We start from the raw sequence: 13996 nt of genomic DNA, 5'->3' as shown, positions 1-13996 counted from the left end.
AAATCTTGGAGGGACTGTATAGTTATTAGTAGGGCCGGGACTCGATTAAAAAAAATAATCTAATTAATTAGAGGCTTTGTAATTAATTAATCGAAATTAATCGCATTTTAATCGCACATAAATATTTGACCTGAGAACAGTGACAAGTAATTTTTTTTTCACATGGATTTATAGTATACCATTGACTTATGACTAAATACATAAGCTTAAGCAACAAAATATTGTTTATTTTTGTTCAACCAAGTCTAGCAGACCAGTGCAATTTTTGCCATGAAGTGTAGCAATAGCATATTTAGAAACAATTTAGAAATAGTACATTTCAGAAATTCAGGAAGCTTATAGGTGCTGGAACCTTCTGTAAAGAGTTTTTTAAGTAAAACACAATACTGTCAATTACATTCAGAACATTGGAAACCCTGACTATTAGAAAACATCTCTGTTGCTTCAGAGGCCATAACATACTAAGTCCAACTCTCAATAACCTTGGCCAAAACAATAAAGAGTTCAACATAAACTGTTGCACCAACAAAATAATACATAGTTCAACATAAAGTGTAAAGTCCACGCTAGCTGCTATATGTTTTGCGTTGAGGTGATACTTGAGACTCGATGTGTGCTGCGGTGATATGCGAACGCTAGTTGGTGCTCCAGTATAATCGGTCCCGCCGAAACTCATCCAGTGAGAAACGTTCCACGGTGCAAAAATAAGTTATTAAAAATGCGGGAATTTTTTTTCTATAACTAATTAATCTTAATTAACGCATTAAAGTCCCGGCCCTAGTTATTAGATAATGGATGTAATTACTACAGATATATCTGTTACATATTACTTTTAACCAAGTGTAATCCAGTACAATAAAATATTATTTTAATAGAATGTTATAGGTTAGTTATTGCAAGAAAGCTAATTTAAATTAAGCACTTTTAGTTTCAAGAACTCTTATTTTGGTGCATCACAGTTTGCATGTGTTTGTATTTCCGTACTTGCTGTATGTGAGCATTGTTGGGGCCATGATGAAGTCCTCAAGGTCGCTCAGATGGTTTGTTTTAGCCAGAGCAAAGATGAGCTCGGTCTCTACATACGACTCTCTGGCTTTCTTTCTTGCCATCTGAAGAAACTTCAACAGATCCTCCCAATTCACAAATATTTTCATATTAAAGATAACTTTTATGGAAGATATTTATTAATAAAGATGTTTTTTTTATTATTTTTAAGACTTGAAGCCCTGGTCACAGTTTTCGCTAGGCCATCAATTTCAGAATAACACCGGCCAGCACTGCTTTGGTCTGCGCAGCGCTACATGAAGTCGAACACACCTATTGGTAACAAAACATGATGGCTGTACCACCTGACCAATTCAGATTCATTTCACAGTTGATAATAGGTGCGTTCGACTTCAAGCAGAACTGCGCAAACTGATCGCAGTCTGACTTGAAGCAGTGCATATGGCGCGCACACCGTGCGAAAATAGAACGACTGATCGAACGTCTATCCGAACGTCTTGAGCTTTGAGCGTATTACTCTGTGGGTGACCCACGTGACGACCAGACGTGACATCAGCGTCTTGAAATTAGCTATTTTTTTAAACATTTAAGGAGCCAAGCAACTGTGTAAAGACTATAAATGGACATTAAAAGCATTACAATAAAGGTCTTTTATACCTAAATGAATTCTCAACCATTTCCTGCATCCTGCTGTGCTTACCTGCTGTACTTGCTGCTCTACTTAAGTACTTAAAGAAAATTGTTGTAGGCTATTCTAAGTTGTTCTGAGTGATAAATTGAAAACGCTTCCACCTGTAGGCTATATCATGACTAAACAAAATATCGTAATTTACTTGAGGTTCTGCTATAATAACAACAATAATAATTCGTAACATTTATATAGCACTTTTCTGCTGTTCTAAGCACTATAAATCAGTCAATTAGAAACAGTAATTTAAATGATTTAATTAAACAAAATAATAATAATAATATTCTATATATATATGGTACAGAGACAAAATACTTCTAATAAAAGAAGATGGATAATCATGTTAGTTCGCTTCAGTTAGCAAACCAATATTTCCTTCAGTTATTTCCACACTTAATTATAGTTAAGTCGAGTCACTTTTACTTATATGGTACTTTAAACAAAAAAGATTGTGTCAAAGCAACTGAACAATATTAATTAGGAAAACAGTGTGTCAATTATGCAAAATCTCAGTTAAAGGCAGTTCATCATTGAATTCAATGATCATTTGAAATCAAGTCAGCGATGTCGCTGTAAATGTAGTGACCCCAACTAAGCAAGCCAGAGGCGACAGCGGCAAGGAACCGAAACTCCATCGGTGACAGAATGGAGAAAAAAAACCTTGGGAGAAACCAGGCTCAGTTGGGGGGCCAGTTCTCCTCTGACCAGACGAAATCAGTAGTTCAATTCCAGGCTGCAGCAAAGTCAGATTGTGCAGAAGAATCATCTGTTTCCTGTGGTCTTGTCCTGGTGGTCCTCTGAAACAAGGTCTTTACAGGGGATCTGTATCTGGGCTCTAGTTGTCCTGGTCTCCGCTGTCTTTCAGGGCAGTAGAGGTCCTTTCTAGGTGCTGATCCACCATCTGGTCTGGATACGTACTGGATCCGGGCGACTGCAGTGACCCTCTGATCTGGACACAGACTGGAACTGGTGGCTACAGAATTTTATACCTGTTAAAATGTATTGTGTAAGCTTTTGTTACTTTCACTGTTCAGTTTAATGGCACATTCAAAATGCTCCATTGCAGCAGCTCAATGCTCTAATGCAGGGAACCCTTCCTTAGACATTGTACGAATATGCCCATATATTTTGGTGATGTAATTTCTGTCTCGCGCACTGTACGCAGACACTCACATATGAATAAAAAACTATTTTAGAGCAAGCTAAACAAAAACTAAAGGAAGTAAAAAAAATAGGCCATAACAGAAACAGACATAAAGTTGGCTTGACGTTGGATGTTTGAGAGTCTCAAATTTAGGGACCGTCTCTAAAGTTACATGCAATATTGGTATACACTTTTCTAACCTCAGTAGCATTTGAGGAGAATGACTTACAGTCATAAAAACAACTGTAATTGTTCATCTAGGTGTCAGCTATAATGCACACCTTATACAGTTTTTATATATATACAAATAAATTCTAAATAATTTAGGTAAATACAAGACCCATCACTTTCAGGCACATTCCTGTGAAAGTTTTTTTATTTATTTATTTATTTTTTTTCAGGTTCCCTTACGAAAATTTGCCATGGTTTTAACAATTACACCACAAATGATCATTCTTGTAGCCATGGTAACTGCAAATTAACCATGGTTTTGTTACTTCAAATAATAATTTACAAAGTATTAATATACTGTAATATTTTGTTGTTGTTGTTGTTGTTGTTGCTATAAAATCAGACCTAAGTCATCAATAGCCTTTAAAATGACTTAAAATGCATTATATAAAAAACAATGAGGCAATAATGACTGGTTAATAATAACACTTAAAGCTGCAGTAGGTAACTTTTGTAAAAATATATTTTTTACATATTTGTTAAACCTGTCATTATGTCCTGACAGTAGAATATGAGACAGATAATCTGAGAAAAAAATCAAGCTCCTCTGGCTCCTCCCAGTGTCCTATTGCCATTTGCAGAAAGTCATCCGCTTCAGTTAAGAAACAACCAATCAGAGCTGCGGTGCATAACTTTGTGTTCAAAATGGAGAAAAATGTATATAATAAGCGAGTACACCATGAATCCATTTTCCAAACCGTGTTTTTAGCTTGTCCTGAATCACTAGGGTGCACCTATAATAAGTGTTTATATTCGGACTATTTTAGATTGTTTCAGGGGTACCGCGGCGGAGTAACCCAGTACCTTTGTGATTCTTCATAGACATAAACAGAGAGAAGTAGTTCCGGCTACGATGTTCTTCCGCAAGACGCAAGCAGTTCTGTTTATTAACCACTAGAGCGTCAAAAGTTCCCTACCGCAGCTTTAAAATACATAATGTAGGCAAATACAAAATAAACAATTTATGAACATGTTATTACAAATGCCTGCAAAGGGAGCCAAATGCAATGTAATTGTTTATTTTCATGTCTTCCACATACAAAAAAATGAGCCTGAACTAAATTATTGATAATTTGCATAAAATAATATGTAACACGTTCCTACATGTGCTTACGTGTTGTTAACGCGTTCCTATGGCGACTGGTGGAAGTGAGAGTAACCGATCGTGTTCTTAATGTGTTGTTGACGTGTAGAAACGTTGTAACATGTAAAAGCTCTTTTACTTCATGTCTTCACATAAATTATATAAACTATGCAGGTTTTTAAAGACATCTCGTGTAAAATATATATATATATATATATATATATATATATATATATATATATATATATATATATATATATATATATATTATACGGCAATAGTACGGCAGACTAAAAAAGACAGTAGCAGGAATGAGAACACTGACATTAGCTCTTCACATTAATTGAATGTGATTTATTAACACCTGTAAAATGCGCTCATGATTCCACCTGGATGCATAAAATTAAATGCATAAAACAGTGTAAATAAACAATATCTTAAAAGAAAGCTTTAAGTAGTTGTACAGCTTAAAGTGTGAAGCTTATTCTTGTTCACAGTTATGGACTATTCATGGCAGTACAAATGTAATTCACGCATTTATTTGTCATTTAAACTGATGTAAAAAGAGAAAGAGTTGCCTAGACTAAAAACTTATTATATTTCTTATTATATTTCTTATTATATTCCTCTAGTGGACAGAATTAAGTATTACAGCCTACATTGCTCAGATAAGGTAAGTCAATGGATTTTTTGGGGTGAAAGAATAAGCTCAACCAATAAGAAAAGAAATATCAACGTGAGCCAGATAAATCTGAAGGTCTCTGCTGAGTTTGGCGAGGCTCTAGGTGGAATCAATTACTCTCATGATAAAATTATAATATTAAAAACCTATATTTAAATGTTTAAATATGTTAACTTTCTAAAGCCAACATAATAAAGAAGCCTCAGAGAAACATCAACAAATTCAATATCAACAAATTTAGTATGTAATTTAGTACAGTTTTAAGGCATACTCTCTTCAACCAAAGGGACTTTAATTGTCCCAAACCCTACAAAATTTCTGTCAGTACGTTCACTGATTCTAGTTTCTTTTTATGTGAACTGAGTATGCTACATGCTTACATTCATTCATTTAAAATTAATTTCTATAGACTAATAATCGCAATTTGACATATTTATTCAAGTGTCACTCACCTACTTGCCTTTTGATCTAAATAAAAGATGAAAGTGAGAAATGTTAAGGACATATTATCAGCGTTCTGTTCAGCCTATATTCTTGATTGTTATTTCATCTTCACTTTGATTCATGGAGACATATCTGCACTGTTTTTATCAGTGGGACAATATTCAATATTCATTGATACAATATTCATCATTACACAATATTCATTCATTTTATAATTTAGAAATAATCTGCCAGAATACTCTAAATCTATAATTAGAGGGGTCGTTTCCAAGTCGCAGCAGAACAAATTATGTGCCCAACAACATATTCCTGCTTCAAATATTATGAATTATATGTTATATGTTATTTGTTCTGACTCTGATTCTGCCTCTCATAATTAAAAGGTCATAATGAAGGAGGAGCAATGTGTCAAACTGAGATTTCCACAAAATAAAAAACAGCTTGCGGTTTATCTCTCAATCAGATGTGTGTGAAGGTTGTGTTCAAATCACTCAGAACTACTTAGAATAGCCTACAACAATTTTCTTTAAAGAGTAACTAAACCCTAAACCAACTTTTTTTAGTTAATGATCTGTAAGAATGGTGCTTTATTAGTGCTGTTCATTGATTCGAGTAACTTTTTTGACATTTGAGTATAAAGTGTTTTAATTCTACAATGGTGTAAAAACGTCTGAGTGCTGCCCTCTTCAGGTTGAACGGTGGCTACTGCAGTTGATTTTTCCTATTGGATGTTGCGGTGGCTGGTGACGTAAGCAGTTTCCAGCTCACCACGCCCCTTTGTACGAGCTACCATGCCCCTGGCAGTATAAAACCATCTTGTTCCGTCAAAATTACTGTAGTGAGTCAGGAGTTGGAATTGCAAGTATTGAAAATGACCAGGATAGACTATTATAGCATCTATTTAGCATAGCATTTATACAGTTATTTAGATAATGTCGTGTAGACTATGTAGTTAATTAGCATAGTTGTTAGTGTAAAGTTAGTATTGTTAGAAGCATAGTTAGTAGCATAGTATTGCATCAGTTAGGATAGCTTCAAATTGGCGTAGATTTATCTGTATTTAGTACAGTAGTCAGGATGGTACATATGCGTAGTGTTGCTGGTTGCGACAGCCCTGCTGAACTGTATAGTTTTCCAGCAGACTTTAAAATTAGGCACCAGTGGTTGCATGCACTTGGCCTGGAAGATCGCGACTTCCCGCCTAGAGCTGGAGTGTGCAAACTGCATTTTACGCGTTATTGCTTTTCCTAAGCAATGGAGGTGGAAATGGGCTTCTCCACACAGCTCATGCTGAAAAGTGACGCAGTGTGGGAGTTAAGACCACAGTTTGAGCCAGCGGCTTGAATTGATATGGCTCAGGCCACAGACACCTCAACATCCTGCACTTCAGGTGAAGCTGGGGGAGAAAAGTCCTCTACTTCAAATGAACACTCTGTTGCAAAGCTACTTGTGTCACTACAGTCACTCTCCATTTTAGCGACTCTGATAGCAGCTGTCAATCAATCTATTACTGCGGGCCTCAGGTTCACGCCCCATGCACTCAGCCCCGCCCTCGGTTCATCAAAATGCTCTGCCCACTTTTCAGCATTTTTCAAATATTGCCAGTGGTTGGAGTCAGGCTCCGACCAGGGGTTTATTTTCCCTTTAAGTACTTAAGTACAGCAGCAAGTACAGCAGGTAAGCACAGCGGGATGCAGAAAATGGTTAAGTATTCATTTAGGTATAAAAGCCTCATTTAGGTATAAAAGGTATATAAACCTTTATTGTAATTCTTTTAATGTCCATTTATATTCTTTACACAGTAGCTTGGCTACTTAAATGCTTAAAAAACTGCTAATTTCAAGACGCTGACGTCACGTCTGGTCGTCACGTGGGTCACCCGCAGAGTAAGATGCTCAAAGCTCAAGACGTTTGGATAGACGTTTGGTTTGACGTTCGAACGGTTGTTAGGTCATTAGATTTTGGCACGGTGTGCGCGCCATAGTGCATGCCGGTTAGAAATTTTGACCAACTTGATGCTGACACCACATGACTACATCAGCCGCAGCAGTTTCTTCAGAGCGACTGCAGGAGCACTGATGATGATACAGCTGTTTCACGATTGGCCAGATCCACCACATGACTTTGTTCACGTGTGTTTCAGGTTAGACGAACCTTTTCAGTTCCAATAATGGAAACAAATCAGTGTTTTTAGAATGGTACAAGCTTTTTTGCTGTAGTCGCAATGTTGTATTGAGTCACGTTTATCATACAACACCGATAAAAGCATATATACCCCATTGTAATTGTATTTAAATAGTATATGATTATATTAAACTTTATTCTTGAAAATATGGCACTGTATTAAGCAATATGTAAAAACAGTTTATGTTGCTCATGAAAACCTTTCTAAAACATCTGTGTATTTTACAAATATTGGATTTAATTCACTTCATATGTGATACAGTATGCAAACACCGCATGAGAGTGACTAATGGGAGCATTGAGTAGGCTTGTTTGAGATGAGCAAAATCTGTGCATAACCGATCACCGGTGATCACCGCGAGATGCATGCCGGTAAGAAAAGTGTCCGAGTTACGTCCACCTTGCTCTGATGTCATGCTGACGTGTGCCAAAAAAATCTTGTGATGTCGAGCGCAGTTGCTTTCCACCGACTGCGCTGACCAAAAGCATGATGGGAAACGACTGACTGAAGACACAGCTTCATGCTCATTGGCTGAGAATGTCAACAGATATATTTTCTCTTTATTCTAAAAATTAGATTACCCTTTTATTTATATTTACATGTGAACTAAACAAAAATAAAACACGTCTAGTGAAGTTAAGAATTAGGATGTGTTTATTTCATACAATTTTTCTTTTTATTTGAATTCTTCCTTATTGTAATTTTCACTTTATTCTATTGTATGTTTGTGTGAATAAATAAATCAATCCATTAAAAGAATCCATTAAAAATATATGGATATATATATCTAAATGGACTGTTTAGCCATTATGCCTCATCTTTGTGTGGTTTCATCTGAGAAGTGTCGGGGTCTGGCTTAAAACAAGGAAAACAATTCTGAAGAATATTTGCTACAAAACAGCTTTGACTTGCATAGTTTGGAAAAAAATACCATGGATGTGATCTTCACATGATGACAAAACAGTGGTATTTCGATTACATCAACTTCGTCTACGTTTGCTGGCGACAAAACAGCGAGATTCAGGAAGTGTCCGACTTTAAAGGTCTTTTTTGACCCCTCCACTTACTGCAGCCACCTACTCTCGCCTACATTTCAGGCGAGGCAAGGCGCATCTCAAACAAGCCTAATATAAAGAAATGCTGAATCCTCTAGTAATAAGGTTACCTTAATTATTATGACATGGTTTAAAATCATTAGTTCATCCAACCCCAATCAAACACACCTGAACAAGCTAATCAAGGCCTTCCATTCAGATCTCTAGAAAGCTACGGGCAGGTGAGTTTGATCAGGGTTGGATTTGACCTGATCATCTTTGGATCTTTAAAACCCTAATTTACAGAGGTTGATGTTATAGTAACACTTTTATTCATTTTAGTTTTGTTCGCTTCACTGTCTGCTCCTTCTGGCACACCAATTCAGTACATTTTCCAGCAGAGATCATTGTGGAATCATAGGTTGGGAGGATGACAACTCGAATTTATTGCTCAATGATTGCTGTTGCGTTGTGTCTGTTTGGTTACCTGAGCATAACAGATGCTACTCTAGGTGAGAATATCTGTTGATTTCATTACACAGCCTGAAGAAATGGAGAAATAAGTGGTTCTCAGTCTTCGAATATAGGATTGGGAATGGGTAGTATGTTTTAAAATGCTTCTGATTTGAAAATAAATGTTGTTGTTGTTATATTTTTAATTAAGGTTTGGGATGTCTTGGGAAGCTGACGGGTTTGCTGTCCCATCGAGGATTTCCTTCTGATCGAGACTGCTCTGGAGGAATCAAATGTTCTCAATTTCACTGTGAGCCTGTTTCGGTTTTTAATTGATGCTAGGGGTGCTCCAAAAAAAGCCTTTAGACATTATTTTTGGTCAGATGTTGATGAAGTAATACATTTTGCCCTTTTTGTTTTATTCTCTTCTAAAGTTTGAATACATCCCTTAAGATAAGTATTAAACTCAGGACAGATTTTTGAGAATAAAAAGGAATAATACTTGGACATAATACTTGGACTATAGTTCACGCTGTAGGTATATCTTTCTATTCCTAAACTAAATGTTTTGAGCAGTATGTTCATGTGGCATATCGTCTATATGCACAGACTAAAGCTGACTATCTGTGTCCATGCAGTGAAGCCAGGTCAGTGTCCCGACCCGAAGAACATTCCACTGTTTGCTGAAAGCTGTGTCCGTGATGGCCAGTGCCCTGCCACACAGAAATGTTGCCCAACCACTCGTGGCCATGCATGCAGTGAACCAAGCGGCCAGGGTCAGGGTCAAGGAATGGGCCAGGGTCAGGGCCAGGGCCAGGGTCAGGGCCAGGGCCAGGGTCAGGGCCAGGGCCAGGGCCAAGGAATGGGCCAGGGCCAGGGCCAAGGAATGGGCCAGGGTCAGGGTCAAGGAATGGGCCAGGGTCAGGGTCAGGGTCAAGGAATGGGCCAGGGTCAGGGTCAGGGTCAAGGAATGGGCCAGGGTCAGGGTCAGGGTCAAGGAATGGGCCAGGGTCAGGGTCAGGGTCAAGGAATGGGCCAGGGTCAGGGTCAAGGAATGGGCCAGGGTCAGGGTCAAGGAATGGGCCAGGGTCAGGGTCAAGGAATGGGCCAGGGAATGGGCCAGGGCCAGGGCCAGGGCCAGGGCCAGGGAATGGGCCAGGGAATGGGCCAGGGAATGGGCCAGGGAATGGGCCAGGGAATGGGCCAAGGAATGGGCCAAGGAATGGGCCAAGGAATGGGCCAAGGAATGGGCCAAGGAATGGGCCAAGGAATGGGCCAAGGAATGGGCCAAGGAATGGGCCAAGGAATGGGCCAAGGAATGGGCCAAGGAATGGGCCAAGGAATGGGCCAAGGAATGGGCCAAGGAATGGGCCAAGGGAGCAGTCAGGGCCACGGTCGGTGATGTGGTCAGGGAAACTGTGGACTTTGAAACTTTCATATAAATTTTGCATAACCCCATACTGTAGATCTTTTCAATTCAGTGCATTATTCATATGCCCCCCCCCCCCCCACCTTCCTTTTTTTTGCAAAAACCATTTAGAAAGATTCTTTCCCTCAAATAAAGAAAATTGCTTGATTGAAGAGTTGTCTTATTATTTGGCTGTTTTCTCACAATTGCTTTCTGGCATCAGTGTCTGGCACCAGTCTCCTCCCTGAGACCTGGACATTTAAAAGTGACCTTTGCCAAGTATGGTAACCCATACTCTGAATTGGTGCTCTGCATTTAACCCATCCAAGTGTGCCCACACTGTAGTGAGAAGTGAACACCCACCCGGAGCAGTGGGCAACTATATCTAGCACCCGGGGACCAACTGGGGGTTCAGTGCCTTGCTCAAGGGCACTTCAACCATAAGTATTGAGGGTGGAAGAGAGTGCTGTTCATTCACTCCCCACACACCTACAACTCCTGCCAGCACTGAGACGTGAACCAGTGACCTGGGGCCTGTTCTTCGTATGTCGCTAACTCAGTTAGCTGGATTTGAATGTTGACGATTTGGCGTGATCTTGGATCGTTTGGTCATCCAAGGAGCTTCTGTCATAGCAACAGGTCCGTTAACTTAAACCTGCTCGGGAGCAGGCTTATTTCATGTAAACCGGATTAGATCGCTTCTTTTCAACCAGAACTGATACTCAAAATGTCTGCTACCACCGCTACTTTATTACAAGAGTATCGTACTGATCCAGGGACAATAACTTAAAATAATTTAAGATTATTTTATTAAATTATATTAAAAATTATTAAAAATAATATAAAAAATGCTACTATAGGCAAATATTTATTTGTCATAAAATTATTACTTCATAATTGTATTAGAGTCTTACATGTTATACAGATAATAGAGTCGTGCATTGTTTTGAGTGATGACTGCTATTATAAGAGTGGCTTGATGGAGAGCAGGAGATGCAGATAACATGTTATTGACCCTTAAGAAACTTTCATTAATGCTGTCACGTAACAAATCTGTCCAAATATAAAGTTAAATTTATAGATAATTTACATTTTTATTTCAATGTAGAAAGACTGCACAACTATTATAAATTGCGAAATCCAAATAATTGGGAATCATGAAAACATTTCTAATAAATAAAAAAAAAAAGATCTATTATCCGTTTCGTGTATCTATTATAACATTTATGTAGTTTTGTTTGCTTGGCTGTTTCCTTATAAAAGTCCAGAAATTTGTCAAGTTTTTCGTCGGGTGTCGTTTTAAATTATATGACGTCATTACATTGGCGTCTTGCCACCAGCCAATCGCTGCACTGCTGATCATGATTTCGAGTATCGATACATGTCCCCTTTTAAGCCAACACATGAATGCGCAATTATCTCTGATAACTCAATCCAGCGATACTAATCATACACAACATGTGTGTTCGAAGAACCCAATTAGCCGGATCATGATTAGCACGATGATATCATCTTGGATGTGTCATTTGATCTCGGATGTAATAAGCGACGTATGAAGAACAGGCCCCAGGGCTACATGAAGTCGAACACACCTATAGGGCTTGGGCGCCACATTGCATTCTGGGACATGATGCCCATGTTGATGGCCTTGCGAATGTAAACATACAGCAAGTCGAACGAGAAGCAAAGTTGTGGGATTTACAGTGATACGCTAAATAGGGATGCCAAAGAACCGGTATGTGGAACAAATCGGAACTAACGGGTAGGATCCATATGAAATTCCCAACAAAGAGTGGAGCACTGAGGATGACTTGCAGCCGCACTTTTGCATTACAGATATCTTCGCCTACCTTGTTTGTTTTATGAATGCCTACAGTTCAGAACAGTTTCGAAACTACAAGTCATTGGAGTCTCATGTGCAGTTCACAAATGGATGGGTTCAGGAACTGCAGATCATAAAGCCGGCAAACTGTATACAGTAATACAGTAATCCGGACAAAGGTAAGCTTTGCTCCACCTAGCTGCTAGTTTAGTAACCGTTAGTGCTAAATACCATTCACACATGTACTTTTAATGATGTGTTTCAAAAGTGTAGTTAGAAGCTGTCAACCCTCCCGTTTTTTTCCGGGGTTCTCACATATTTGAGCTCTTTTGCCGCTATCTTCCCGCTTTAATATTTTTCTGTAAAATATCCCGTTAGCCCTTCCATCGGACCTGTCAGTCTCTGTACTGTTGTCCTGTTGCTACCCCCTTGTCCTTCCAGTGAAATAGATGTTTTCAAAGCATCGTTTGCTTACTTGAAAACAACCTTAGCATGATGTTGTCCTTTTTAAGATAGTTTGGTTGTTGTGAGAGCACGATTTCATACCAATCTGTAAGTAAAGTCACATTACACCTAGCTTCACAACTCGCTTAAGGGGCTGTTCACATATCGCACCTTAAAACGCGTGGAAAACACTAGGCGCGCCGCTTTCTCCTTCTCTCAAAAGTGCTCGTGCAGTTGCGCCCCTGAGCCGTCTGCCATTGCTAAGCAACCATGACGTGCTCTCTCCATGAAGACGCAGAAATTTTAGCAAAAGATAAATGGATTTGCAGATCTAAAAATTGCTTGCAGTAGCTCTGCTACTAAATTTATTTCAAAATGGCAATCCATATACAGCTATGATCAGCTGTTCCTTCATCTTGGCTGAGCTTCAACATTGTTACGGGCAGGGCCAGCTCTAGGTTATTTGGTGCCCAAGGCGAGAGAGACCCCCCACCCTCCCCCCACCCGGAAAACAACTCCTCTGTTATTCCATAGTTATTCATTTTTTATTTTAAATGTTCACACTCTGTTATTCCATAGTTATTCATTTTTTATTTTAAATGTTCACACTCTGTTATTCCATAGTTATTCATTTTTTATTTTAAATGTTCACACTCTGTTATTCCATAGTTATTCATTTTTTATTTTAAATGTTCACACTCTGTTATTCCATAGTTATTCATTTTTTTATTTTAAATGTTCACACAACAACTCTTTAAAAGCAATAACCTGAAGGATACAGTAGAAAACAATAGAGAAGCATTAAGATCTCAACCCAAGGACAAGCAGTAATAGTGTTTTCATTTTAGGTTTGGCAAAGTTAGAAAAGATTGTGGGCTATTTACACAAAGAGTGGGTATACGGTGTATACATGCGTATCACGTAGACTACTCCACTGCTGTAACACAGCATGTTGTTGCTGTTAGCTCATAGCCTACCGCAAAAAGTTCCTTTGGTAAATTGATATAATAATAATAATAATAATAATAATAATAATAATAATGATGCATTTTAATTACAGTTAAGGTGTAAAAAGTTGTTGATCATCCTCGTCTTTATCTCCTCCGGGTAGGCTGTGAGCTTGATGATATAGTCTGCATAAGTTACCTCTGCTTTGGGACCGTTTTTCTTCCTCCTCCTTCCTTCGTTTTCGGAAAGCCGATCCCGATAGCTTGGGTGTTCTTTTCATCATAAAAGATTATATATATATATAATGATGGGCTTTTACCCCATCATTTAAAGCGCTAAAACCAGCTTTCAGATGTTTTCGCGCCACTCCCAGTTGCTGAGCAACGTGCGTGAGTTTGACAGCTGCCTGTCAGAGTGACTCAGT

The 13996-nt window shown here is 38.5% G+C and overlaps 1 protein-coding gene across 22 annotated transcripts; it reads left to right on the top strand.

Moving 5' to 3' along the window:
- The first annotated feature begins 8766 nt into the window (after positions 1 to 8766).
- LOC128019074 (uncharacterized) lies at positions 8767 to 10531 on the top strand. Of its 22 annotated transcripts, none has more exons than XM_052605058.1 (6): positions 8768 to 9009; positions 9162 to 9260; positions 9589 to 9768; positions 9835 to 9912; positions 9949 to 10063; positions 10154 to 10531. In XM_052605058.1, the coding sequence occupies exons 1-6, from the start codon at positions 8928 to 8930 to the stop codon at positions 10350 to 10352; spliced, it is 753 nt and encodes a 250-aa protein (XP_052461018.1). In that variant the 5' UTR covers positions 8768 to 8927; the 3' UTR covers positions 10353 to 10531. The 22 variants fall into 22 exon arrangements, with proteins under 22 accessions (XP_052461013.1, XP_052461009.1, XP_052461008.1 ...); XM_052605055.1 differs by having other exon boundaries at positions 9811 to 9882; positions 9919 to 10063; XM_052605059.1 differs by having other exon boundaries at positions 8769 to 9009; positions 9835 to 9876; positions 9919 to 10063.
- The last annotated feature ends 3465 nt before the right edge of the window (positions 10532 to 13996 follow it).

This window comes from Carassius gibelio, chromosome A8, assembly GCF_023724105.1.
Source record: "Carassius gibelio isolate Cgi1373 ecotype wild population from Czech Republic chromosome A8, carGib1.2-hapl.c, whole genome shotgun sequence".
Classification (NCBI taxonomy): Eukaryota; Metazoa; Chordata; class Actinopteri; order Cypriniformes; family Cyprinidae; genus Carassius; species Carassius gibelio.
Note: the sequence above shows the minus strand (reverse complement) of the source record. Positions and strands in the feature narration are given on the sequence as shown.

Excerpts from the sequence above, each read along its gene's own strand:
- LOC128019074 (XM_052605046.1), top strand. The coding sequence starts at position 8,928 with ATGACAACTCGAATTTATTGCTCAATGATTGCTGTTGCGTTGTGTCTG. Across the intron at positions 9,261-9,588 it reads CAAATGTTCTCAATTTCACT|TGAAGCCAGGTCAGTGTCCC; the intron begins GTGAGCCTGTTT and ends GTGTCCATGCAG. Across the intron at positions 10,064-10,153 it reads GGTCAAGGAATGGGCCAGGG|CCAAGGAATGGGCCAAGGAA; the intron begins AATGGGCCAGGG and ends CCAGGGAATGGG.